This window comes from Budorcas taxicolor, chromosome 3 (assembly GCF_023091745.1).
Source record: "Budorcas taxicolor isolate Tak-1 chromosome 3, Takin1.1, whole genome shotgun sequence".
Taxonomy (NCBI): domain Eukaryota; kingdom Metazoa; phylum Chordata; class Mammalia; order Artiodactyla; family Bovidae; genus Budorcas; species Budorcas taxicolor.
This window is the reverse complement of record NC_068912.1, coordinates 19,329,653-19,355,860: the sequence shown is the minus strand read 5'-3', so window position 1 is coordinate 19,355,860 and position 26,208 is coordinate 19,329,653. Positions and strand designations below refer to the sequence as shown.

The window sequence follows — 26,208 nt, the reverse complement described above, 5'->3', positions numbered from 1 at the left end:
CTGTCCAGGGCTGGGGGCCCGTCCCATTCAAGCTGCCCCTCGGCCCGCACCTCCCCGTGTGCCTCACTCCCCGCCTGCCCGCCTGCCCGCCTGCCGGGCGCTGCTGCTATTGCTGCTGCGGCCGCTTGCTGCCAAGACCGAGGTAGAGAGAAGAGCCAGAGAGCATTTCTCCTTTTTTTTTTTTCCTCTCTCTCTTTTAAACCGGGCGAGAATGAGTCTGCAGCAACCCTGTTGGTGCAAAATAAATAAATAAAGCAACCAGGGAGGGCTGCAGCAGTTGCCACTACAGGCTGGCAGTGGAGGGGAGGGAGCGCAGGGAGAGGCTTGGAGCCCCAGGGGTGGGAGGGTTGGCAGCTCCACAGAGTCTCTCGGACATCCTGACTCCCCCTGGGGAGCTCTGGGGCCGGCCAGGCATTCTCCATAGGGTTGTCTTTCAGTCTCCCAAATGCCGGGAGATTCTGTGCCACCTCTCATTCTAAATGTCCCCTGTGGGTATCATTTGTGGGGAAAGTTCTCAGTCCAGAACACCCGCTGTGGTGCTTGGTCTGAGATTGCTTCAGTGGGGAGAGGGGGCGTTCCTGATAGCTCCCTCACCTCTATGGGGGATGGCTCAGGGTAGGGGGCTAGCATCCTTACAGTGTTGATGGCTGCCTGGGCTAGGAACCTGGGTCCTCATGCAGAAATGAGATTTCAGAGCAGCGCTAGGATAACCTTCATTAAGGCTCCTCCCACCTGACACACACACCTCTTGCCTTTGAAATCATTTTATAAAGAATGGCACAGGTTGGAGTTTATGTTTACACTCCCCTGAGAGGAAAAAAAAAAAGAAAGAAAAACCAAACCTCCTGACCACCTGCTGTTTCCCTCCAAGCAGGGCACACAGCTATTTATAAAACCAAGAGAAGTTCTCGGGCAAGATCACGGTCTTCTCCACCTTGCTGGACCCAGCGGTATCCACGGAGAGAGTGCTGGAATTGCATCTGCTTCCTTTCTCATCGCAAGAGCAGGGCTGCAGGGTGGGGACCAGACAACTAGTACTCCAAGGGTCTGTTCTTGGCCCTGTGACTGATCAGTGTCCAGCTACCTCTTCTTTTAGAATTTCTTGCAACCAAAGACAGCTGGGGCTGGCGTACAGTTTGGGCCACCCCTGGCCTAAGCCTGGTGAACTAGGGCACCAGGTGAAATGTTCTGGGCTCCCTCAGGATTGGGACTCTGCCCTGGGGCCGCTAAATTCCTCTGAGCTGTGACCTCAAGGAAGACAGATTGTGTCAGATTAAATGTGTCTATAGAGCCACATGACTGCAGGTTGAGTGTGTGAGTATGTTTCACCTGTCTGTGGATGTGTCTCTGATAGATTTGGGTAACCCTTAAAGTCTATTTTTAAAGTGCACATAAGAAGTCTGAGTTCTAACTGTCTGTCTGTGATGTTCTTGGTCTTCATCATACCCTATCCCTATATGCAAATCCCATAAAATTATCATCCCCAGCCCCTCCCTTACTCCCATCCCATCCTTACCCTTCACATATCCAGTTTTTTGTTTTTTTTTTAAGACCCCAGAGTGCCTAACCATCTCCTTGCTGAGCTGGAAGGAAGAGGGCAGGCAGCAAACCTAGTGATGCAGATTCATGTTATACGCAGGTCCTTCTGGGCTCCGGCCGCCAGTCTCCAAGCTTGTTGCACCACCCCAGCCAAAGCCCCAGGGAAATGCAATGAGGTATTTCAAAGTCCTATTCTTAGCTTCTGAGTCCAGAGTTGAGTTCCATTCATCCAGGGTGTCCTGGAACCCCCTATTGTCCTGAGGATACCTAGGTCCTCCGAGAGGTCCTTGTATCCCACCCCAGGCCTCCCAGAAGCTGGGGGTGACAGGGCATGGGAAAGGAGCCCAGACAAAGCTGAGGCTGGGGACAGAGTCCCTCCATCCCGACCCTCTGGGTCTTGGCCTGCTGCCAGGCAGGCCGGTGGGCTGAAACCCAGTCTCAGCGTTTGTTCACCCATCCCCCCAAACAGTCAGAGACCACCCTCCAGGGGTCACAGGAAAGGAAAAGACCAAGGGAAAGGTGAGCCAGCAGGCTCTAGGAAAGGGAACGGAGTCCCTCCTCCAGGTCACTTGGACAGTCCCTCGGGTGACTCGATTTCAGTGCTGAAGAGTTCCTTGTAGAGTGGAGGGAAAGCAGCTTGGACCACGATAGGGTGGAGATGCTGGAAGGTTTGCAGCTTTTCCACGTGCTGGCTACACAGGCTCCGCAGCTTCCCCTTGGGTGGCAGCTGGAGGTGGGTTCATGGGGAAGGAGGGTGAGTAGTGCAGCTCTGTCCCCAGGTCAGAGAAGTCCTCCCATCCTTCCTGGGCTGCGACAACCCTCTGTACTCTCTCCCTGCACACTCAGCACTTGTGGGTCATCCAGATCCCATTGGTAGGGGTAGGTCTGTATTCAAGGAACTGGAGGCGCATGAGAACCGCAGTGGGACAGGAACATGATTTCTGGCTGAGCCCCGAAATGGTGTTCCTGATACTCCTTAAATGAGCCCTGTTCAAGACTCTCTCACTCTCTTATGCTTTTTTAAAACATCTTTTTGCCATGCCACGTGGCATGTGGGCTCTTAATTCCCTGACCAGGGATCGAACCCATGTCCTCTGCACTGGAAGCCTGAAGTCTTAATCGCTGGACCACCAGCGATTATAAAACCCATGCTTTTATAATAGTGAAAGTCTGTGCCTCTTTTACACACTGTTAGGTGCCTGCTTGCCTTCGTTGATGGTATTCCCCTTACCTGGAATGCCTTTTCAATTCTTCGGTGCTTGGCTAATTCTTACTCACCTTCAGTGTCACCTCCTCTAGGACTATTTCCCTGGATTAAAGGTCCCTTCCTTTGGGCTTCCCTCTGTGGAGCACTTAAATCCCATTTTAGGAAAATGATCCAATTTATCTATCTCTCCAGCCTAGATTTAAGCTCCTTGAGTCTCTCTCCCTCTCTCTCCTCCCCCACTCTCTCTGTATCCTCGGTACCTATCATACTGCTTGCACACGGCAAATGCTCAATAACTGTTTCTTTGGACTAAGCAATTTCCAAACAGATACCCAACACTGCAAATAGTAAACCACCATTGCCAGCACTCAGCCAGTGGAGGGGAATGAAAAAGGCCCAGAGATCCATGAGGAGACAGAGGCAGAGAGACCTCACCGGAGAAAAACTGAAAAAACCATTTATCTTCTGCAGTTCCCTGTATCACCAAGTGAGGCTTAAAAGCACCTCTCACCAGCCACCATCCCTCTCTCCCCAGGTTAGTTATCTAGGAAAGGGACAGTCAGGGAAGAGCAGGCAGCATGGGATCCCTTGATACCTCTCGAATTCCTCCTCTTTTCATGCCTCCTGCTTTACCTTGCATTTGTTTGGGCTATTGCAACAGGGTCGTTCATTCATCCTTTCATTCATTCTCATTATATGTGTTGAGAACCTTCTGGCTGGGCACTGTGATGGGCTGTGGTGATGCGTCGGTGAATGAAATAAAATCTCTACTTTTATTAAATGTATATTCTAGTGAGGGAGCCAGACAATAAATATTAGAAAACTTCTTCAAAAAAACAATAAAGCAGGCTGATGGGTAGAAAGCTTTTTGGATGGGGTAGTCTGGGAAAACCTCTCCAGAATAAAGGGATGGAGCAGGTTGTTTGGAAAACTAGGGGAAGAAGCATCCAGGCACTTGGAACAGCAGGTGCAAAAGCCCTGAGAAGCAACTTGATGTGTTCAAGGGATAGCAAGGAGGCCAGTGCTGCTGGAATGGGTGACTGAGAGGGCAGTGGAAGGAGACGAGGTGAGCAAAGAAGTCGGGGGTCATGCCGTGAGGCCAGTTGGCCACGACAGAGACTCTGGATTTGATTCTCAGTGTGACGGCAGCTACAGGAGCACTGAGGACTGCCGTGTGGCTGCAGTAGGGCAGACGTGTGGAGCAGGGGTCCAGCTGGAGGCCTCTCTAATGGTCCAAGTGAGCGCTGACAGCAAGAGGGTGACGGTGGGGAGGTGATGTATTCCGAAGGTGGATTCCACCAGATTTGCTTTCCAACTGCCCTCCCAGGTGCTGCTCCTCCTGAACTATCCTACCAGACTTGAGGTTTATGTAGGGCAGAGACTGTCATTTAAGTAATTTCTGTATTCTCAGCACCCAGCACAGTGCCTGGCACACAGCAAGCGTCCATTGCTTGAACCATTCCATAAATGGTCCCCTTACATTAGTTCCAAATTAAATTGCCTAAAAAATAGCTCTGATGATATCATTCCTCTAGCCTTTGGTGCTCTCCATTGCCTGGAAATAAAGTCTTAATTCTTTAATATGGCATTGAAGGTCCTCTCTGATTTGCTCCCTGACCTAATTTTTAAGGCTGTCTTCTGCTACTTTCCTGCTCCCATCAATCTATCCCAGCTTCCCATCTTAACATGTACTCAAAATGTTCCACCAACTATTCTCCACATACACATTATCTTTCCTCCTTATTTTTGCTCATATGGTTCCCTAAGCCTGGAATGCCTATCCCACCCCTCAATGCCTGTTAAAATAAATATTTCATGGCCTAGTTTAAATGCCACCTTCACTAGGAAGCATTTATGAGCCTCTCCTTTTTCCCTCAAGTTATTTTTAACCCCTATTCCATGCTGTCACATTTCCCCAATATTAGTAATATATCAGGGGCACAGAGATGTGGTAGAAAGAGCCCCGGGACTTGCATTTATCACCCACGATTGTGTAAACTTGAACAAGTCATTCAGGTCTCCTTATCACTACAGGGAGATTTGAACATCTCTCTTACTGACTGGGTTGTCACAAAGATGAGTATATCTGGGAAAGCACGTTGTTAATCACATTATTATTTTATCCCATATCACATCTTATTCTGCTTTAGAGTCATTGGTATACAAATCTCTTCTTCACAGCAGGTTAAAAACTCTTGGTGGGGGTAAGGACGGCATCTCTGTATCTTTCCACTCACAGTACTGGTGCTGGTAAGCGGTGGCTCTATTAAATTGAATTGTTCCCTGGAGGTCCCTCCCAATTTCAGGCTCCCTAACTTTTCATCTGTACCCACACAGAAGTGACTGCTCAGTCCCCGTGTCCTGTGCTGTTGCAAGCTCTCTCGTACAACTTAGCTCTCAGGCACTTCCTCCTCTGGACCCTCAGACCCTGGTCCTCGCAAACCCTGAGGTCACAGATCTGGCACCGGGCCTGACCTCTGTCCCAGGGACTGCTCCTACCTTTGCCAGGATGCCTTGGCGATGAGTCTTGCAGAGATGATGATGAAAGGCCAGCTCCAGATTGCACTGCAGCTGTTCTACTTTCCTTTTCTCTTGGAGCCCTGGCCGGTCTGAAGGAGGGGATGGGACCACGGCAAAAACAAGAAAGAACATGGACGTTAACTTCTCCCAAAAGGTGTGTCATTCTGGACATCTGTGCTGAACGGAGATCTTCTTAGCTGAGTGAGAGACAGTGTAGGGGGTGTGGGTGTGTGTTGTTTTGGAGTTAGTAAGCTGTGGGGCCTTGGGTAGCTCTCTATAAGGAAAACTGGGGAGAGATGAAAGAGATGAGACATTCTGATCTCCCAGTTCCAGGCTGCCTTCTCCCTGGTACCTAGATATTTCACATGGCTAATTCAGTGCTCTCCACTAAAACTCTGCTGTGGGGAAGAAAAGATCTCCCCCTTCACCCTGACTTGGCAAAGATGGCCCCAGAGAGGAGATGGGCCTTGTGTAGCCACCTAGGTCAGCACTGGGCCTTCTGTAGCACTCTGTGGCTAACTTCAAGAGACAAACCACCTTTTGTCCTGACTCCATAAAATAACCAGAAGTCATCTTTTCAGTCTTTACTTCCAGGTCAAGGGGCATGTTTTGGGTTCTACTCGTTGGCAGAGCCAGTGGACTGGTAACTTGGTCTATAAACTCAGGTTAGTAGCACAATCCACTTCCCCAGGTTCTCGGAATCCTTGGCATTCGGCTGGGCTCACCCAGCCCACTCCATTCTGTGGAGTGGACATCCAGAGTCCTGCCCTGATGGCAGGTAGCCTTTTGTTTCTATTTTTGGCTCTGTCCTAGGACTCATGGGATCTTAGTTTGTCCACCAGGGGCTGAACCTGCACCCTCAGCAGTGAAAGCGTGGAGTCCTAACCACTGGGCCGCCAGGGAATTCCCGATGGCGTGTTGCCTTAAAACGAGTTCACACAGAGCAGTGATTCTCAAGCTTGGTGGCATGTCACAATAACCTACAAGAGGCTGTGCAAAGTTCTGGTGTCCGGCTGCACCTGAGATCCACGTCAGAGTCGCAGCACTCGTTTTCTAAAGCTCCACAGGCGGCTCCAGAGTGGGGCCATGGTGGGGTCCCCGGCAGGGACTCACATGCAGCCCAACTGCTCTCACCTCCTCTCTTCCTCATGCCTCCCCACTTCTCCAGCCCCACCTGCGCTTCTCTCTTCCCTCTCTCAGGCTCCTCTGGATCTTTATTTTGACTCATCTTATTTTACAGCAACATTGGGTGGGCTTCTTCTGCTTTATAAAGCACCTTCCCACATTTAACCACAGCGAAGGTCCACACACTTCAGTATCTGTCACGCCCCCACCGCCTGCTTGTGGGTTGCAATTTCTTCGTCCAGGGGATCTTCCCGACCCAGGGATGGAAACCCACATGTCTTAGGTCGCCTGCACTGGCGGGCGGGTTCTTTTCCACTAGCGCCACCTGCGAAGGCTGCTTGAGCACAGCGCACAGGTCCAGACTCTTCAATACCTTTCGTGCCCCCACCGCCTGACTGTCCTTTGCCCAAGCCCAGTGACACTCACTGGCATTGATGAGGACGAGGGCTGTGTAGAGGGCGATCTCATCCTCTGAAAAGCGCAAGGCACTCAGGGAGCGGGAGAAGTCAAAGATGGAGCTGATGAGTTCACTGCAGCCTGGGAGGGTGGAAACGAAATAGTGAGCAAGGTGGCTGAGGCCACAGTGCCCGAGGACACCCACCCCCTTGGTGTCTGGAGCAGAGAGGGCAGTCTGTCATGAAAAGAGGGCGCCCTGGGTCTGGAAGCCTCGGATGGGGTTGGCATCGGACTCCTCTTGCTCGTCTCCCCCTGCCCCTCACCCAAGGCTCGGAACAGCTCCACGCCACCGTATTTGCCTTCAAAAAAGACTGTGTCATTGTCAGCGTTGTAGGCCCGGCACATCCTGACCAGCACCACTTCCATGGCTCCTGGGGAGTGGGGAGACAGGCAGGCGCGTTGTCACACAGAGCCAGGAATCTGTCTCTGTCCCCCTTCAGTGTCCTGGGCCCCTTGAGGCACCTCCCTCCACGCAGCCCCGCCCATTCCACACTGGTCCCCCCACCCCGCAGCCCACCCGCTCTCCCCGGGCACCTGCTTTGAGCAGCACGATCTGGTCGTTCTGGCAGAGCTCCATAAAGCCCGGGAGCCTCTTAGCGAACTCCACCACATACTGAATGGCCTCGGTGAGTCGGTGGGCACAGCGTCCCCACATCTCCCACATCGACTGCAGGGAGAAGGGAGGTCCCACTGGAGCTGTCTTTTAGGACTCCTGGGACCCCACTGAGGCCCTGGGAGCCCAGACAGAACTGCAAGTACCCCCCACATCCTCAGCACTTGTGTTTTTAGCCCATTCTTAGCACAATGTGCTTTGGGGCCCAATGGATCCAAATTTGCCTTTGGCTCCACTACCTTGTGGCATGGAGTATGTCTACGAACTCCTCTGTGCTCGGTTTCTCAGTCCATGAAAAACAGGAATGGCAACCTCATGGGGTGGTTGTTGTACGGGTCAAGGATAATTTATGTAAAGTGTTCAGCACAGTGCCTGGCAGAGAAAGAATGTTGAAACAGATGCTAATGAGGAGTCTGACTATTGTTGATAGAGGAGGAGGAAGGAGAGTATGCTAAGGTCTGTACTTCTAGGTCTGGGTGGTGAAGGACATAGGGTGTGCGTGTGTGTGTGTGTGTGTGTGTGTGTGTGTGTTAGTCACTCAGTGGTGGTCGACTGTTTGCGACCCTACGGGCTACAGCCCTGCAGGCTCTTCTGTCCATGAGATCGAAAATACTGGAGTAGGTTGCCATTGCCTTCTCCAGGGGATCTTTCTGACCCAGGGATCGAACCCAGGTCTCCTACATTGCAGGCAAATTCTTTACCAATGAAGACCAGGTAAAACAACCATAGGCAGGAGCTAAGGAGAAGCTCTCACCCATCTGCTAGGGTGCATACTTAAAAGCAGGTGCACACTGTGTTTCTCTGGGATACCCTGCCTCGCTCCAAGCCCACTCGTGTGCAGGTTGCCGTCTCTGGACTCCCTGGGTAGTGGCAGGAGTCTTTCCTCACCGGTACGGTGTCCTGGCCTCACCTTCCTCTGGTAGCCAGCCACCTCCTCTCTCGAGAAGATGTTGGAGCGCTGACGGAGCAGGTCCTCCAGCCGCAGCTGACACGTCTCCCGGTAGGACTTGCAAACGTTCTGCACCAGGTGCTCTGGGGCCAGGGGAGGAAGGCAGAGGTTCCATCTCAGCCAGCTCCTACCTTTCGCATACCAAGGGCACTCCTCTGCCTGGCCTAGTCCTGCTCTGCCTCCCTCAAGACCCTTGTGTATGCTTGGTTTACATGGGATGCTGACTAGGGCCCCCCACCCCATGTTTTTTTGCTGCACTGCACAGTATGTGGGATCTTAGTTCCCTGACCACGGATAGAACCCATGTCCCTGCAGTGGAAACGTGGACTCTTAACCACTGGATCACCAGGGAAGTCCCACAGGGCCCTTTCTTGGAAGCTCCTCCCTCATCTTTCTACACTCTCCGCCTCCCCAGCCGCTTACCAGTCTCCGTCAGGGAAGCATAAGGCACCTCTGGGGTGCTGCGGAAACTGGGGGTGAAGTAGCTGTCCAGGCCCCGTCCTGGCTCCCCAAGCCCAGGACGCCTGGGGTCCTCAGAGTGAAGTCCACCCCTGTCCGGGGCCAGCTGGCTGTCTGTGCCATAGAAGTTCTCCCTGCCCTCAGCCTTGCCCCGCTCAGGGCTGTATTCCAGGTGGTACGAGGCCCCATTGAGCCCGGCCTTGGCCAGGCTGTTGGAGTAGGAGGGCCCGCAGCCTGGAGCTCTCAGGAGACTGGGGGGACAGGCTGAGGCCTCTGGCAGGTCAGGCGAGGAGCCCAGGGGTAGCTGCCCATCCGGGAGCCCCAAGGTGCAGGCGAGGGGTTCTGCTCCTTGGGCTCCCACGGGAGGGGTTTTGGCCGCTTGTTCCCGTTGCTGCTGTTGCCGCTGCTGCAGCTGTTTCTGCACCTCTGCATGCAGGCTGTCCCTTTGCTTCTTGGACATGCGGCCAAACTTGACAGCTGAAAGAGGTCGGGGGCTCAGGAGTTTTGGAGGCGGGAAGACACGGCACAGGGCAGAGTCATAGGCACTGTGACCATTACAGGATTAACTTGCTGCTCCTTGAAGAGCTCACTCCGTGCAGACCTTCTCCAGTCTGGCTGAGAGCCTGCCTTCCAGGCATTTCTGTTCAAGACCCACTCCCCCCGACTCCTGTCTGCTTCTGGGCTCTGTCCAGCCCAGATGTATCAGCAGACGTATCAGTCTTCTGAGCAAACTCTCCCTGCTTGAAACCAGCTTCGACTAAGTGGCAGAATTTGAGCAATGAGTCTGGGCTGGGGAGCCTGGCCTCCTGCTATGGGGCTGGGGATGGCTGAGGGGGGAGCCTCAAGCTGTATCGGGGTCACCTCGCCCATCTAGGAGGGTCAGAGGAAGAGGAGAGCCGAGAACACAGGTCTCCCTGTGGTCAGGCCTACAGGCTCCCTGGTGACCTAGATACTCACCACAGCCCAACCCAGGCTCCGCGGCTTGTTTCTGAACATCCTCTTCTGCTCTCTCTTTCCTGCCTTTTCACTCACCCCACCGCCCCTCCCAGGTGTGGGGGCACAGCCCCTCACCCCGCCTGCCCCTTTGCAACCCTTCGTGTTTCCTTTCACTTTGTTATTTTGGGCGCTGAAAAGTGCTGACAGGCTCCTTCTGGCTCCCCATCACCTCATGCCTCCCCCAGCCCCACCCTGGGCTCCTTCTGTGGTGTTGGAGGGGGGAGCAGTTTGGGGGCTGCAAGGGGGCAGTGGCTGAGAAAGATGGAGAAAGGCACCAGGAACAGCCGCCCTCGCCAACCTCAGCCTTCTGGGCTGTTCTCAGGGTAACTGTGTCCCATTCATAGTCGCAGCCCTTTGTCCCAAGCTGTGGATGGGGGTGCGGGGAGCCAGGTGGAGCTGGAGCCAGGGGAAGCTGGGGAAAGATGTGGACTGTGGGTAGAGATGGGATCTGGGCTGGAGGCGAGTCGGGTGAGGAGAGTCCCTCCCGAGGAATGGGAAAAGGGTCTAGGAGTTTGAGGAAACAAGGGTTTTTGTTGCAGAGCCTGAAGCGGGGGACTGTGAAGACCTCTGATGAGGGCAGCCCGCCCACCCCAACGTTGGACAGTGGAAGAGACCCGGGCCTGCCAGAGGGAAGGATGGAGGGCGGAGACCCAGAAGGCTGTCGAACCCCTGTCTGGTGCCGCTGGTCAGGCCGCCGCTCTGGCGACTGAAGCCCTGGGGGGCTGCCCACTTGGCCTCACCATCTCGGGACATGCCCAGGGCCAGGCACTTCTGCAGGCGGCAGTGCTGGCATCGGTTGCGGCTCGTGCGGTCAATGGGGCAGTTCTGCTGACGGGTGCAGGAGTAGGCCACGTTGCACTGCTGGCTCCGGCGGAAGAAGCCCTGGGGAAGGCGGGTGAAGACCATGGCTGCTGACCCTGGCCAGGCCTACATCACTCTGAAGGCCTCCGGATCATAGGACCCCTCAGTTTTCTCTCCTCCATTATAATCTGTCCTGCAGTCACTTCCCTAGTGGAAGACAAGGCCCTCCATGCACAGGGCTCTCCAGGCAAGGCGCCAGCGGGCAGCTCCCTAGCTGTCTCAGGAGACCAGCCCTGCCGGCGGTACGAAGCCCGCCGAGCCCCGTCTATCCTCTGAAGAGACTGTGTGTGAGCAAGCACTCACCTTGCACCCCTCACAGGTGATAACCCCGTAGTGGATCCCAGATGACTTGTCCCCACAGATTTTGCACGGAATCACTTCAATTTGTGCTGGAAGAAGGAAAGAGCAGAGGTCAGCCTGGGAGCCTTCGGTGCATCCTACCCCAGCACCTGGGAGGCAGATACAGGGACATGGTGTATCCTCTGCTGCCCTACCCCAGTCCACCTCGCTTTATCTCTCTTGTAAGATGGAAGACCAGGCTTCCCTGGTGGCTCAGTGGTAAAGAACCCACCTGCCAAGCAGGAGACGTGCGTTCAATCCGTGGGTTGGGAAGATCCCCTGGAGATGAAAATGGCAACCCACTCCGGTATTCTTACCTGGAGAATCCCATGGACAGAGGAGCCTGGCGGGCTACACACAGTCCATGAGGTTGCACAGAGTGGGACAGGACTTAGCGACTGAACAAAAACAATAAGATGGAAGAAGGAGTGAAGCCAGATGCCACTCAGCAGAGGGTCTGTGGAGGCTGTTTTAGTTTTGCGGAGCGGCTGGGGTTGTATCAGTTCTATGGGGGCAGAGAAAGCAGCTGCAGAGAGGCCACCTGCTCAGCCCATCAAGATGAAAAGCTCTGGTTGCCTCCCTCCCCGCCTGGGGACCTAGGAGTCCTCACTACTTCACAACACCTGCTTCCCGCCCAGGGGGCTTCCTCTGAGCTGCCCTCCCCCCACTGGGGCTTGGCCCCCAGGGCAGAGTGTGGGGCCTGGTGGGAAGATGTGGTACACCAGGCGGGAGGCACCTGGGGGCCAGGTAGAGCTGCCTGCCATCCTCAGCCGGGCTGTGAAGGCTCAGGGAGGGGCTGTGCAGAGGCTGGGGGGCCAAGAGGGCAGGGTCACAGGGTGGGGCCCAGAGAGGGTAGAGAGAAGCCAGATGGAGCCCAGGAAAGTGGGGGCAGCAAGCCAGCTCTTCTGGATGTCTGAGAGCCAGGGAGCGGATCAAACAGAGTGCCGAGGTTCCTGGCCCAGAGCAGAGGGTGGCTGTGTATGGATGCTTACGTGTGTGTACGCGGGCCTCTGCCTCCAGCTGTATGAGCCCAAATCATGAATGTTAACACTGGCTGGGACTAGAGACCATCGGATCATTCAGACCTCTTGTTTTCCCCTTTACCGAGGAAGGAATAGGCCAGATGAGATCAGATGGTTGGCCCAGGTTCACACAGCTAGCTTACTCAGGAGCTGGGTCTCTATCCCAGTTCCCCATAGCTTTCCATTCTGCTGGTCCATGTCTGTGATTTCAGGGGCACACACATCAGTGGGCATATTGCCTGCTTGAAGGGGTGCTCGTGTGTGCGTGTGTGTGTGTGTGTACATGAAAGGTATATGTGATTCATGAGGCAGCAGGCATAGCTGCTTGAGCCAGTGTGTACACTGTGCATATTTGTGTGCTAGTGTTTGTTCACTGGCTGGCAGGACCCTCCCCTTCTCCCACGAAGCTCATTGTAACCTACCTCCCTGGTGCCTTCGCTGTGGTTGGTTACTGGCCCCAGGTTCATTTCTACTTTGCCCATCCTTGTCAATGCCCACAGCTCCCTGCTAAGTTTCAGGGATGAGCCGCCGGCCTCCCCACCAGCCAATCTTTGGAGGGACTGGGCAGGGACGGGTTCTCTTTCAGGTCTTTTCATCACTCCTAAGGGCATGCGCGTCTCTCCTCTGCCATTGCTGACCTGCTGCCTCCCCTCTGAGGGAGAATGCCTGGGATGGCTGCTGCTGCTGCTAAGTCACTTCAATTGTGTCCGACTGTGCGACCCCATAGACGGCCCCCCACCAGGCTCCTCCATCCCTGGGATTCTCCAGGCAAGAACACTGGAGTGGGTTGCCATTTCCTTCTCCAATGCATGAAAGTGAAATGTGAAAGTGAAGTCGCTCAGTCGTGTCTGACTCTTTGTGACCCCATGGACTGCAGCCCATCAGGCTCCTCCACCAATGGGATTTTCCAGGCAAGAGTACTGGAGTGGGGTGCCATTGCCTTCTCCTGCCTGGGATGGAGCAGGATGTGAAAGTGGTCTAGGACTGCAGTCCCTCCTCATCTCTGATTCCAAGGGTCAGAAAGAAGCAGCAGCCGCCTGGGGGGCAAAGCCGCAGTGCTATGGACTCTCTTCTGGCCTCAGCCTGGACTCTGGTTGTGGTGTAGGGCCTGCTGATGTGAGGTGGGGCGGGGGACCATGGCTTGCCCACTACTCCCCCAAATATTGTTTTCGTCACCCTTAAGCCATCATCCCCTCAGGTTAGCCTAGACCTGAGTCAGAGTAAGCAGCTGCCTCTCATGGGGGACAGGGTGTCTGAAATCCCTCCATTAGAACTCGAGTCTCTCCTAACTCGAATTCTCAGGCAGTCCACTATCCTGCCCAGCACCCACCCAGTAGGCTGTCCTGATCATCTAGGACAGATGGCAAGAGAGCTTTCAGATTCTTTCCAGTAAATTAAGAGCAGATGGGAATGAATGGAGGGAAGAGAGAACAAGGGAGGACTGGATACCTGGAAAAGGGGCAGAGAATGCAGGGACACCTGCACATCTTAGCCACTGGATTCTCTAGGTCTCAGTGCCCTTGTCAGTAAAATCAGGGTAAGCACAGCCTGCGTTGCCAGTGCAGGGGGTGACGGGTGTTAGCATAGGGGGTACATGGAATCACCTGAGCAAAGTGCCTTGCAGCTGGAAACACTGGGTGCTGGCTGCCATTGAGCACAGCGGCGGGAACAGAACCCTGAAGGCGTTTGAGGCCTAAGAGAAGTACTTGTCTCCTGTGGAGTCAGCTCCTGCCTCTCCCCGACCAGTTCCCCTCCAGCATTGTGGGATCTCACTCCTCAGTGGCCTTAAGCCCGGAGAGGGCAGAAACCATCGTGGGTCACCCAAAAAGTAAGCGGGAGGGAGACTAGGCCAAGCCACAGTAGGAACTTGGGCTCCAGCCCAGCGCTCAACCACAGGCCTCCCTGCCTCTTCCCTTCTCCAAGAGCCACATCCGTGTGCGTGTGTGCGCTGACCACACGGCTGACCCAGACGCGTCTCTCGGCCCCACCGCCTGACCCACTGCTGGTCCCAGCCCCAGGAACCTCACAACAGTGTCACCGAGACCTTGCCCTTTTCATAGGACGATGTGGCCAGCCACAGACCAGATTCACAAATACCCGTGTTTGGGGGAGACCAGAGTTTGGACCCCAGCCACTGGGCCAGCCAACCATAGTCCCACACTCCCCAGCCACAGTCCGAGACAGAGGTACAGAGTGAGACAGGCACACAGGGTCAGGGGTTTGGGGCTAGACTGTCCAGCCTCTCAGCTAGAGAGACCAAGAGGTTCGGGACCAGGAGACGACAGAGACAGACGCAGAGATGGAGAGAGAGCCCCGGAAACACAGAAAAAACCCACACTCATGTCCTGGCCCCATGCCCAAGGCCTGGCCCTGTCAGCACGGTCAGGCCCTCTTATCCTGCTCCTCCCTCCTGGCCCTGCCACCTGTACCCCAGCCATGCCATCTACCCAAAACCTCAAAGAGAAAGTACCGGTGCACACGACTGTGACTTGTGGAGGAGGGGCGGGGAGAGGACGGGAAGAGGACCGGCAGAGGTGGCGGTGGGGTGAGCTGGAGCTGAAAAACACCTTGAATACCTCACCTTTGCAACCTCCCCCCATGAGCCCTGTCCCTGAAGCAGCAGCTGGTGGGAACTCAGGTTGGGGAGGGGAGCTGAGTAATCACAGGATTACTCAAGCTGTTTCCCAGGAGCCTGGCCTGCCAGGAACTTACCACCTAAGGGCCTAACAGTGCCAGGAACTAGAACTAAGCAGAGGTCAGGAGCCTCGAGGTCAACCCTTGCAGCATGGCTCCCACAACAGCCCTCACTCTATCCGCCCTCGCCTGCTGCTTCAGGAAGATCGGTGTAGCACACTGCGGTTCTCTCCCAGGGCCCGTCAATTCCAAGGAGGGAGCGACGTGCCCACGTACACATGATACCTCCTGAAAGCACCTAGTGATTGCATGACCCTAGACCTCTGAGTAGCCAACAAGATCCCCTGGGGAGCTAGTTAAGATGCAGGTCCCTACTCAGGAAGTTGGAGGGGCCCAGGTTCTGCATTTGAACAAGCTCTTGGTTGGTGCCCAAGCTTGCTGGTCCTCACCCTACATTTCTGAGTAGCAAGAATGTAGTCCCTCTTCCTGCTTCTGCCTCTTCCTGGGGCATAAGGGTGGGGCTGGTGGTCTCCTCCCCAGCTCATTCTTTTATCTTCTTTTATCTGCCAACCGGTGTGACTTCTAAAACTTCATTCCGACACAGTACTAGGAAAAGAAAATGAATCTCTTCTGGACTGCTTTGGGGATTGAAGGATCCCCAGGGAGCCTCCTCTGAGCACCTCCTATGTGGGGAAATACGGTAGAGACAAAGTAGGCTGTCCCCCTCCCTCCAGCCTCCTCTAATCTCACCCTTCTCACAGCTGCAAGATTCATTGATAGCGCTCTTTGAATGCATCCCGAGCTTGGCCCTGTGCCACCTTAGAAAGCCAGCCCTGGGCCCTGTCCAGGTGCCCTATGCCACAGAGAGGAAGTGGTAGGAGCAAAGGAGGGGCTGCAACCCAGGGGGATCTTTCCCCTCAAACCCCAGAACCACCCCAGCTCTGGCAGAGAAAGATGCAGGCAGAGGCACCCTGAGGTCCTCATCTTCCCCTGGTGCTCTATCTGCCCAAGGCTAGGCTTTTCCTCTCTCCTCTTTCTCTCTCTTTTTCTCCAAAAAAAGGATGATGATGACAGGTGGCACCTTCCCAGGTGGCAGAGTGGTCAAGAATCCTCCTGCCAGTGCAGGAGACACAAGAGACATGGGCTCGATCCCTGGGTCAGGAAGATCCCCTGGAGAAGGAAATGGCAACCTACTCTAGTATTTTTGATCCCATGGACAGAAAAGCCCGGAGGCTACCCAGCCCAGTATTCTTGCCTGGGAAATTCCACGGACAGTGGAGCCCAGCAGGCAACAGTTCATGGGGTCGCAAAGAGTCAGACATGACTGAGCGGCTGAGCACACACAAGCATGATAGACATAAGCGTGGGCTGAATTCTTACTCTGTGCCAGGCTTTACATACATTTTTCATTTAATGACCACAATAATCCCATGAAGTAGGTACTCATTGTATCGTCCGCATTTTAAGAATGAGAAAACTGAGTCCAGGGGAGAGTAAGTGGCTTGACTAAGGTTGCACAAGCTTGCTGGTCCTCACCAGAAGTGGGAGATCTGGTATGTAAGCCCAGGTCTCTGTGACCTGAGAGCCAGGGTCCCCAGCCATTGAGCCTTTCACTCTAGAAGGATGAGACACCCAAATGCACTAGGCAGCTTGTGGGTAGGGGCATGTTTACCGGCTGCAGCGGAAGTGCAAAGTGAGGGGGGGGCTAGGACCAGAATTCAGGGAGGACACCCATGGCACTGAAGCCGGGCCTCACGTCTAGGCTAAAGATCCAGACAGTCGTTATTCCCTCTGCCCCATACCTTCTCCCGTGGTGTCAGCCCCCTCCTGCCTTTAACCATGGTTCGCCCACCCCAGCCGAGCTCCTGACTTAGGACTCCTCGCAGGCCCACAGCTCCGCTGGCGTATGGTCTGGCTTTCAGGTCAGGCATGCTGGTAGGCTTCTTTGCAGAAACCAGTGAGTGAGTGAGTGAGAAAGGACTGTATCTCTTTTCTTAGCTCAGGGGCCCCCACCCCCCAGCTCCAACTCAGTCCCTCTCCCCACAGAGACCACACCTCTGGCCAGGGGATCCCTGTGTACCCCAGCCGGTCACCAGCCTCCCTCCTTTCTCAGCTCTCAGTTCCCGCAGCTTCTGCAAAGCTGGAAACCACGGCTGGTGGTGGGCTCCCCACGCCACAAACAGCAGGAAGGGGAGGGCAGGGTGGGGGTCAGAACAGAAGCTGCTGTACCTGGCGAACGCTCCTGCCTGCACTTGGTGAAAATTTTCTGCTGATACACCCAGGTCCCAGGGCTGAGAAAGTAGTGAAGCTAAAACTCAGGTGGGCGAGGGAGAGTCTGGGGTTTTGAAAAGCTACGAAAGACAGCCAGCCACCTGAAACCCCCCTCCTGGTGCCCCCGCCGCCCCCGCAGTCTGGGACAGGAGAAAGAAGGGGAAACAAAAGAATTGAGTGAAAACAACCAGGGGATGGGGGGAGGGGATGAATCACCAGGAGGAAGCAGTAAGGAGCAGGAGCCCAGACGCACCGCCAGCGGCCTTCCCGAGGCTCGAGTCTCCTTTCCAGAGGGCCTCTGCTGCTGTGGGAAGGCCAGGGCCCCCAGAAAGACCCAGGCTCTGGCCCCGCGCCCCTGCCATGTTGCTGTCCCTCCTCCTAGATGGATATCTCCATCCTTTCTGAGCCTGGAGTCGCATGGAGGGGTCAGCTGGAAGAGTGGAGATGAGATCTCAGAAAGGACTAGTCATTGGAGGAGACCCCAGGGCTGCCTCTCTAGGAGAGCTCTCAGCATGGGAAAGTCCCTGTTCCCCATCTGAATCAGGGGACAGAGGAAGGGGAGGGGAGGGAGCCCCTGGGAGGGGCAGCCACACCAATACCCATGTTTCATGGTGATGGGACAGGCTGGGGTGCTCCCACCTTCTAGAGCCCTGAGCTGGAGGTGTTTGGGAGTCCTGTTAGGAATGGGCAGAGAGAAAAAGCCAAAGGTACAAGAGTGACTCGAGGAAGGAGGGGGCCCTTTGTATGGCCCTGAGCTCTCTGGGTGAGGTCTGTGGCTCCCTGGGACTTGGACTTCTTTCTGGTTCACAGGTCCTCCTCATCATAACCAGACTTGAGGAAGATCAGGGCACAACAAAGACAAGAATGCAACCTCATAGCCCGTGCCCTCCCACCTCCCCATCCAGGCCTAACGCCAGGGCCTTATGTCCGTCTCTACTCCAGCCATGCCCTGGAGTGAGGTGATGGGGCCACCTTCCCTCTGTCTGGCTGGGAAGTTCTTCTGGCTAATGGATGTTTCCTCTCTACTCGGCAGCAGGTCATGATGGCAGAGTCCCTGTCGTTCTTTTGGAACTTCTATAAACTCCCTCCCTCCCACTTCTGCCTTCCTGCACCTGACCTATCCTCAGTGTCTCCCCTCTCCTGCCCACCTTCTCTTCTCTCTGTCACCCCCTGGGTCTGTGTGCCTTCCCATCCTCGGCACTTCAGTCCTGCCTCAGGCTGCACGTTGTCATGCTCTGGCTCCCCTGGCATTTCTCCAGCTGTAGCTCTATCTGGACATCACTCTCTCCCCGTGTATTTATAGATCTTCTGTCATTTGAGTTTGGCCTCTGCATCTCTCTTTATTTCTTGGTCTGGTTTCTTTCTTCTTCTTTTTTAAAAAAATTTATTTGGCTGCACTGGGTCTTAGCTACAGCATGCAGAATCTTCTGTTTTCAACACGTGGGATCTAGTTCCCCTACCAGGGATCGAACCTGGGCCCCCTGCATTGGGAGCACGGAGTCCTAGCCCCTGGACCACCAGGGAAGTGCCACTGGTCCGTTTTCTGCTCCCAGTGTGTCTGGACCTTGGTCTTTGTGTGGGTCACAGTTCCAAGCCCCCAGTGCTCTGCCCGCCCCAGAGAAGGTCCGAGGACAGGGAGGTAGCGGGAACTCATGAGGGGCTATGCGGTGCCCAGAGACGTCCAAGTGAGAAGGACCGGCGGCACCAACCCCGGATGGGAGGAGACCCTCTCCAGCCTACCAGCTTGGTGGGGGGTGGGTTTGCCACGTAGAGCTGCTCTGTTCAGTGTCTCCCCGTTCAGTCCCGGGCTCTCCTGCCCTCCTGCCAGGCTCTAAAGCACATCTGACCGTTGCTTCTTCCCAAAGTGGACTGGCTGATTTGAGACCATTTCTGGCAAGACTAACCTTTGCTAACCTTTCCTGCTAACCTTTGCTGTTACTGGGAAGAAGCTAGAAGGGAAACTGAAGTTTGGGTCTCCTCACCCCTCCTGGCTGCCACCGCTCGGATGCCTGCATGGGAGTCTCCACCCCAAGTGTGGAGGTGAGGCTCTTTCCTTCCCTTGGCTACCTCTCCGTGTCTCCTCTGAGTTTCTTCCACTACCCTGGGGGATGCTTTACTTGGAGATCATTGCTCTCTGCTTGCTCAGAACGGGAGCTTCTCCAAAGTTAGTTTTGTTTTTAAATTCAGCTTTTTTTTTTTTTTTTTTTTTAAACAAGAGACAGGGGCGCAATGACTTGCCTAAGGACAAGGCTAGTCAGGGACAGAGGTGGCTCAGAACCTGGTATTTGGACTCAGCCAGTGGGTTTTTCCAGTACACAATATGGACTCTCTTTTGTGGGTTGTGGGAAGACCCCCAGTTGAGGCTGGGGGTGCTTCCTGCCTCAGGCCACAGGGGTCCAGGGCTTCCCTTTTCGTCCTTCACCCTATGCTCTGGGAGGTTCTCTGGCTCCCTACATGAGGGCGATTTGCCCACCACTGCTCTGCTGGAAGGCACAGGGACCCCAGACATCTGCCCACCAGCTGTTGGCCCATGGCTTTGGGCCAGGAAGCCAGTAAAGTTGAAGGCTTTTTGCTCTCATCTCTACTGCCTGATCCTACTCATCAAATGGGCGTCTGAACCTGGGATGAGGGGTCTCTTTCTCACACACGCACACACACACACACACACACACACACACACACACACACACACACACACGGCACCCTGGCTGGATTCCGCTTGGTCCTCATGATCCTGCAGTGGGCAGGGAGTATGATGGCTCAGAGGCCTGGATGCTGGGGTTCTGACCCCCTCCGCCAGCTGCCCTCTCTTTACCCCCGCCAACCCGCTGCCTCAGGGCACAGTGGCTCCTCCGGCCTGCTTTCTCACCCTCCCACAGGTAGTTTGGAGGCGTGGAGGGAAACACTGCAGTGGGTGCCGGGACAGCGAGTCTGGGCTGCCTGCTAATTGCCAGCCTCCACCTACTACAGCTGTGTGATCTAGGGGTGAAGCACTGGGCCCCTCTGGGTCTCAGTTTCTTTTTGTAAAACAAGGCGCGGGGCACCTCACCTGCTCTGGGAGATCCTTGCCAGAGCCCATGACAGAGGAGCTCCTCAACAGTCCCTTTACTGCGACTGCTGTAAGAGAACCGCTTGAGGAACGAGACTCCACGGCTACTCCGCCCAACAGACACTAGCCTTGACCAGGACACACCCTGCCAGGGAAGAGCACTCGGCTTTTGCCCACACTGTCCCCTCCTTTTCAGAAGGCCTGTGAATGATGATGGGCCCCAGGGTTCCCCGCTCCCAGGAGGCCCATTCACTTACTTCTCATGACTGAGTCCTGGGCTTTGCCGCCTGGGCTCCCTGTCCTTCTCAGCCGGGGTGGTCCAGGGCTGGGGCGCAGCTGACAGCAGGGGTGGGGGCCAGGCCCTCTTGGCAGAGCCTCAGTCCGCAGCTCTGCACTAGCTCTCCCCCAATGCTTCTGGGCCGGGGGGTTTAAGATCTGCACCACGCAGGTGGCCGAGTGACAACCCCCCCCAACTCCACCCCCCACCCCCCCTGGGGTGCAGCGGGTAGGATGACAGGCGCCCCATGTGGCCAATCTGGGCCTGGGGCAGAGTGTGAGGGGCGGGGCAGCCAATCGCAGGGGGCGTTGGAAAATTCCAAAACCACAGGCGACAGCCACACGCGTAAAAGCTGTTTCCACCCGCCAGGGTAGTTCTGGCTGGGGAGCCGGAATGGAGCTCACACAAGCCTGGGGCCAGGTCCTTACTCCCCCTCCCCCCGAGGATCCCCGAGAGCCTGACCCTCTTTGCCAGGTGACTCCAGGGACGGGGCTATTTCTAGAGGTAAGTCACAGAATGTCTGCCTGGGGCCACCTGCGACACTATGGACTGCCAACAGCCGTGCTCCACCACCCACCACGCTCATGCCCTCCCTGCACACAGTGCATGCCCTGGGCTAGGGCATAAGTGATTATAGTAGCAGTAATAACCATCAGACAAATGCCACTATCTGTAGGAGGGATTAGTCTGTCAGAAATTTCCTCAGGAGCAAAACTGCTGAACTCGGAATGAAGACGATGTTAATAATAATGCTTAACCATGTGCCGGAAATGGTTCTTAAGGCTTTATGTGGATGATCTAATCCTCCCAGAAAGCTTTATGTTGTAGGTACCATTATCCCTACTTCAAAGATGAGGACAGCGAGACACAGAGAGGTTAAGTAACTTGTCTGAGGTCACAAAGCTAGCAAAGTGGTGGAGTCAGGACTCAAAATCAGGGTGTTTGACCCCAGATTACACTTGAGAAATGGGAAGCTTTCTCTGCTTCAGGTCTGCTTAGGAGGGTCTCCTGCTGTGTGAGTCTGTAGAGTTTCTTGCTCTTGGAGTCCTTCTCTGGGGTCCATCAACCTCAGAGGCCCTCTCAGCCTCATATCTGCTCTATGGGCACCTCAGCCTCGGGGTTCCCTCTTCAGGACCCCTTAGTAATCAGGTGCCCCTCTCAGTCTGGGAGTCCCTGTCGGGCTTCTCCCTTCCTGGGGTTGTCTTGGAGCCCCCTTTTATGACTGTCTACACTCCAGAGCCCACTTTTCAGAGTCTCTGGGCCTGGGGGAGGCATTAATCTTTCCTGGATTCTCTGGGCCAAACCTCCCAAGAGGCCTCTGATCTTGCCGGGACTCCAATGGCGCCTGGCACAGGCCTTTCCCCGCTGGCCTTCCTTGGGCACTCAGGAGCTGGCAGTGGGTTGGGGGAGGGGTTGTCAGCCCCTGTTCTCCTGAGGACCCTCACGGGTGGGGGTGGGGTGGAGGTGGTTGCACAGGGCCAGTGGGTTGGAAGGGGATGAGGGGGTGTGGTCCTGGCCGAGGTTTCTGTGGTAAGGGGTTGAGGGTAGGAATGGCGTTTAGCCTCTTCCAGTTCCAGATGCTCCGAAAGTCCCCCTTCTCCCCCCCACCCACATATGGTCCCTGGCCCCCACCTCCCCCAGCTCACCCGCGTCACTCCTTGACCCGCTTTCCTCCCAGGGCCCTGCTCAGCATTTCCGTGGGGCCCTGTGGCTAGGGGCAGGCGAGGCACTGATCAGGATTGTGCTGAGCAAAGCAACCCCCCACTCAGAAGGATGTAGCCTCCTGGTGGCCCCCCAGCCCCTATCTGACCAGCTCAGGGAGGAGGGTGATGCTTGGGCCCTCTGAGAGTCTCTGCTTGGAACAGGGAGCTCTAGGCAATGATGGCAGCAGAAAGAACTGCAGTGAGCTCTCAGGAGGAACTGGTCGGCAGTCCAAGGGAGGGCCATGGAGAAAGGCAGGTGACCTCTCATGCCCTGGAGTGGTCCTCCTCAGTTCAAGGATTCTGAGAAGGCATCCTGGGGCTGGAAGGGCACGTTGATGGGACATGAGCTTTGAGACCAAGGTGCAATGGGTGCATTTTCTGGGGGTGTAGCCTGTCTTATGAACTAGGTAGATCTGATGAATTGAGAGTTCCCAAGAGAAGGTATTCCTTGCTAGTATCCATTGGTAAGTCCTTCCTGAGCTCTAATCCCTTCCTCACAGGTTGCAGCCTCAGTCTTTCAATGTCCCCAGGACCCAGAGTGTTTTTCTCCATGAGTTTCCTACCAAGATGAAGGCTTTCCTGTTCTCCTGCTCTGCACAGGCTGGCCCCAGGCTTGTTTATGCCTTGGGATGTGTTAACCACAGAGATGCACAGCAAACCTGACTCTGCCGCCACAAAGCCTGGTGCAGGCTCCCTGAGTCCCTGAGGCCACCCTGCCTCAGCAGCTCCCTGCCTGACCTAGCGATCTCCGCCGCTGCCCACGCCCCGCCCCCCACCGCCCCACCCGGCATCTCCTGTGCCTCTGTCCAGCTGCTCCTCCTTCCTGTGGCTCCCTTTTACTGTCGTCTCCTTACTTCTTTGCGACATTCCCTCGCACTTTTCAGGCTTCTCCCTTATCTCCTCCCTTTGCCCCCCAATCTTGAGGTTTCATCACTCCTCCTCCTCATCTCCCCGTCTCCCTGGTTTTTCAGCTCCACCTCCTTTCAGACCTGGCCACCTCTGCCCGGTTGCTCCAGCTCCGTACATGGACCTCCTGGCGCCCTTGCTGAATTCTTTGCCATCTCTCCACACCCCAGCACCAGTTCCTGCCCCAGTCCTCTACTCACAGGTGTGGGTCTTCTTTGCAGCCAGCAGCTCTGTAAGGAGAAGAGAGGGGGTCAGGGCCAAAAGTTGAGGACCATGGAGGATCAAGAGATCCTCCCCAAAGCTCAGGCCCTCACTCCCACCCCAGTCCTTCCTGGAAGAACCTGGCGTCTGGGGAGAAGGTGGGACCACCTCCGCTGCACTGCTCTCCTCACTCTGCCCTACAGTCACGTGAAGCCTCTTCAAATCCTGAAATGTGCCAGGCTCCTCACCACTCTGGGACTTCCCCACATCATTCTTTCTGCCTGGAAGGCCCTTCCCTGGCCCCTCTTCAATCTAGACAACTTTTCAGCCCCCAAGTTCCCAAGCAGGTCTTTTCCTGAGAGAAGCCTTCCTGCCCCTGTGCTGACACACTCAGCACCAGTTGATTTCCTGGCACTCATCACATCATCTCACTGCTATAATTGCTCATGATCTAAGAACAGGGAGCTTTCCTGCTGGACAGTAAGCCCTATGGAGGCAGGGACTGTGTCTGCCTTGTTCATATTGTTATTTTGTAGTGCCTCCCCCTTAGAGATACACAGTAAATATTCTGCTGGCTGCACAAGCATGCTCAGCCGTGTTCAACTCTGCAACCCTACTACTGTAGCCTGCCAGGCTCCTCTGTCCATGGGATTTTCCTGGCAAGAATATTGGAGTGCGTTGTCATTTCTTCCTCCAGGGAAATCTTCCTGACTCAGGGATCAAACCTGTGTCTCCTGCATTGTCAGGAGAATTCGTTACTACTGAGCCAAGCGGCCAGAGTTAAAACTCTTGGTTGCTTGTTTGTGCCCGCAAGCATCTGGAAATTTCGAGGTGTAGGAGTTGAGGGTAGGGTAGTGAAGATGTTAGAAGGAAGAAGGGAGAGCTGCAAGCACAGACACCCCCACCACACACACTGCCTCCTGCAGGTTCTGGCTCCATTGGCCCCCCAGCCTGCAGAAGAAGGAATGCCTCGTGCTGTGTGTGGCTGGTCCAGGTGAAGAGAAGGCTGTAGGGAGCACAGATGGGTTGATGTGGGAGGAAGGAAAGGAGGCACAGACCTCCAGAGGGGCAGCTGCTGAGGGGGAAGCCTTTAGCTAGAGCCTGATTGGAGCAGGGAAGAGCATGTCATTCATTCATATGGTTAACTTTTATTAAACACCTATCAAAGGAGTCCCTGCGAAGAAGCTTTCCCTGCCAGACCTTACTGCATTTTGTACATCCACACAGCAGCTCCTCACAGAGCACAAGGACAGTCTTTCATTTCAGTAAATGCTGCAGGCCTGCCTTAAGCCCCCTATATTTCCCCTGACCTCTGACTTGGCTCTCCTGTTACTTTTTTCTTCTACTTGCCCAGTGGGCTTCCCTGATGACTCAGATGGGAAAGAATCCAGGAGACCTGCAATGCCAGAGACCTGGGTTGGATCCCTGGGTAGGAAGATCCCCTGGAGGAGGGAACGGCTACCCTCTCTAGTGTTCTTGCCTGGAGAATCCCCATGGAAGAGGAGCCTGGCGGGCTGCAGTTTATGGGGTCGCAAAGAGTCGGACACCACCAAGCGACTAAGCACAGCACTTGTCCAATGCTCAGCATCTTTCCCTTCTGCCCACCCTCCCGGCTCACACACTGTCCCTCTGCCCAGGAGGTGCCCCCTACACGCCAGTTCCTCCACTGGACTGGGTGGGAGTGATGGACTTGAAGGTCTGGGCTCAGCTGGGGTGGGGTGGGGTCGGGGGAGGACTGCGCAGAGAGGGAGTGGCTCCATCCGGCCCCTCCCTCTGGCCGCCAATCCTGCCTGGCCCCACCCAGCTTCCTCCCTGACGTGGCACCCTCTTCCCTAGCCTCTAGCCTTGAACCTCACAGCAGGCCTGGGGTGGGGGAGCTCCCCTTGCTTGCCCCTGCAGTGGAGTTCTTCCTCCACCAGGTGGCCCCACCACTTTTTGCCTCAGGGCTCACACCTGACTGAGCATGTGGCCATGGGATCCCGCTGAGCGGTTTGAGTTAGACCCTCCGTGGGGCCAAGGACTGCCTGACTCTCCACACCCCCCGGCCCCCCCTGCCCCGCTACCCCTGGCCGAGCGTCCCACGTTTTCTGCAGAAATGAAACCGCATCCTCCACCCCCAACCCGGAGCCAGTGGGGAGCAAAGTGCTGGGGGTGGGCGTGGGCAGCGGACAGGGCTCTATTGCTTGCTCCCCTGACCTTTGTCATCTTTAGAGGCAGGACGGCTTCCTCCGTCGCCGAATGAACAGAAGGTGGAGTGGTCGGCCTCTTACTGCTGCCTGGGGTCCCAGCCAGATGAGCAGTGTCCGCCCCTCCTCCCAGGGGGCGCTCACACTTGAAACCAGACCCTGCCCACATGCTGGCCCTTCCTCCCTCCAGCTTCCCTGACTCTCTTCTCTCCTCTCCTCCCCCAGCCCACCTGTGTCTTCCTTCTTCACGGCTGCCTTTCTTTCCCCTCCACGTGCTTCCTGCTTCTCGCTTCTCCTCTTTCTCTCCTCTGTCTGGCCACTAGCCCTTCCTCCCATGTCTCCTTCAGTCTCTATCAAGACCTGTTCTGTCTCACCGGCCTACCCTCCCCTGCCAACTCATCTTTCTCTCCTTCTCTCTTCTCTTGCCCCAACCCTCTTACGTCCCGACCAGCCCCTTCCCATCTCTCCTCTGCACCTCCTGGGAGCCCCTTCCACCTGCCTGTAAGGCTGCAGGGCCTCTTACCCTGCGAGGCTCGGTGGTGTCTCTGTGGGGCCCTGTCCATGGGGCAACTCCCTTGGTGCCGTCCTTGCTGCCCTGGCTGCCCAGGAGGGCAGGGAGCAGGGCCCAGGGGAGGGAAGAGGGAGGAGGAGGGAGCACCTGGCCTGACAGCAGGCAGGGGAAAGGAGTGGCTGGCAGAGCGTCCCGGCATCAGGAGGGGACACAGGGAGAGATGGGAGGAACAGAGTCTGGGGCCTTGAGGAGAGACAGGATAGGTGACGGGAAGGGCACTGGCCTTTCTGCATCACCTACTGTGTGCTGGGTCCTTTGCCAGTCACTTTCTGTAAATCCATGATTTTCTGCAATCCTCCCAATGTCCACCATGGAGCAAGCATA

At 55.6% G+C, this 26,208-nt stretch overlaps 1 protein-coding gene across 18 annotated transcripts; it reads right to left on the bottom strand.

The window, feature by feature from the left end:
- Positions 1-1,611: 1,611 nt before the first annotated feature.
- Positions 1,612-25,936, bottom strand: RORC (RAR related orphan receptor C). Of its 18 annotated transcripts, none has more exons than XM_052637687.1 (14): positions 25,837-25,907; positions 25,324-25,403; positions 23,010-23,156; positions 20,298-20,475; positions 17,245-17,421; positions 11,029-11,114; positions 10,605-10,746; positions 8,833-9,345; positions 8,371-8,492; positions 7,382-7,514; positions 7,111-7,218; positions 6,818-6,928; positions 5,246-5,355; positions 1,612-2,266 (listed from the first exon to the last, which is right to left on the bottom strand). In XM_052637687.1, exons 1-14 carry the CDS (start codon positions 25,874-25,876, stop codon positions 2,105-2,107), a joined length of 2,109 nt encoding a protein of 702 aa, XP_052493647.1. In that variant the 5' UTR covers positions 25,877-25,907; the 3' UTR covers positions 1,612-2,104. The 18 variants fall into 18 exon arrangements, with proteins under 18 accessions (XP_052493647.1, XP_052493645.1, XP_052493651.1 ...); XM_052637685.1 differs by having other exon boundaries at positions 25,324-25,399; positions 25,809-25,885; XM_052637691.1 differs by lacking the exon at positions 25,324-25,403 and having other exon boundaries at positions 25,813-25,911.
- Between the last annotated feature and the right edge of the window lie 272 nt (positions 25,937-26,208).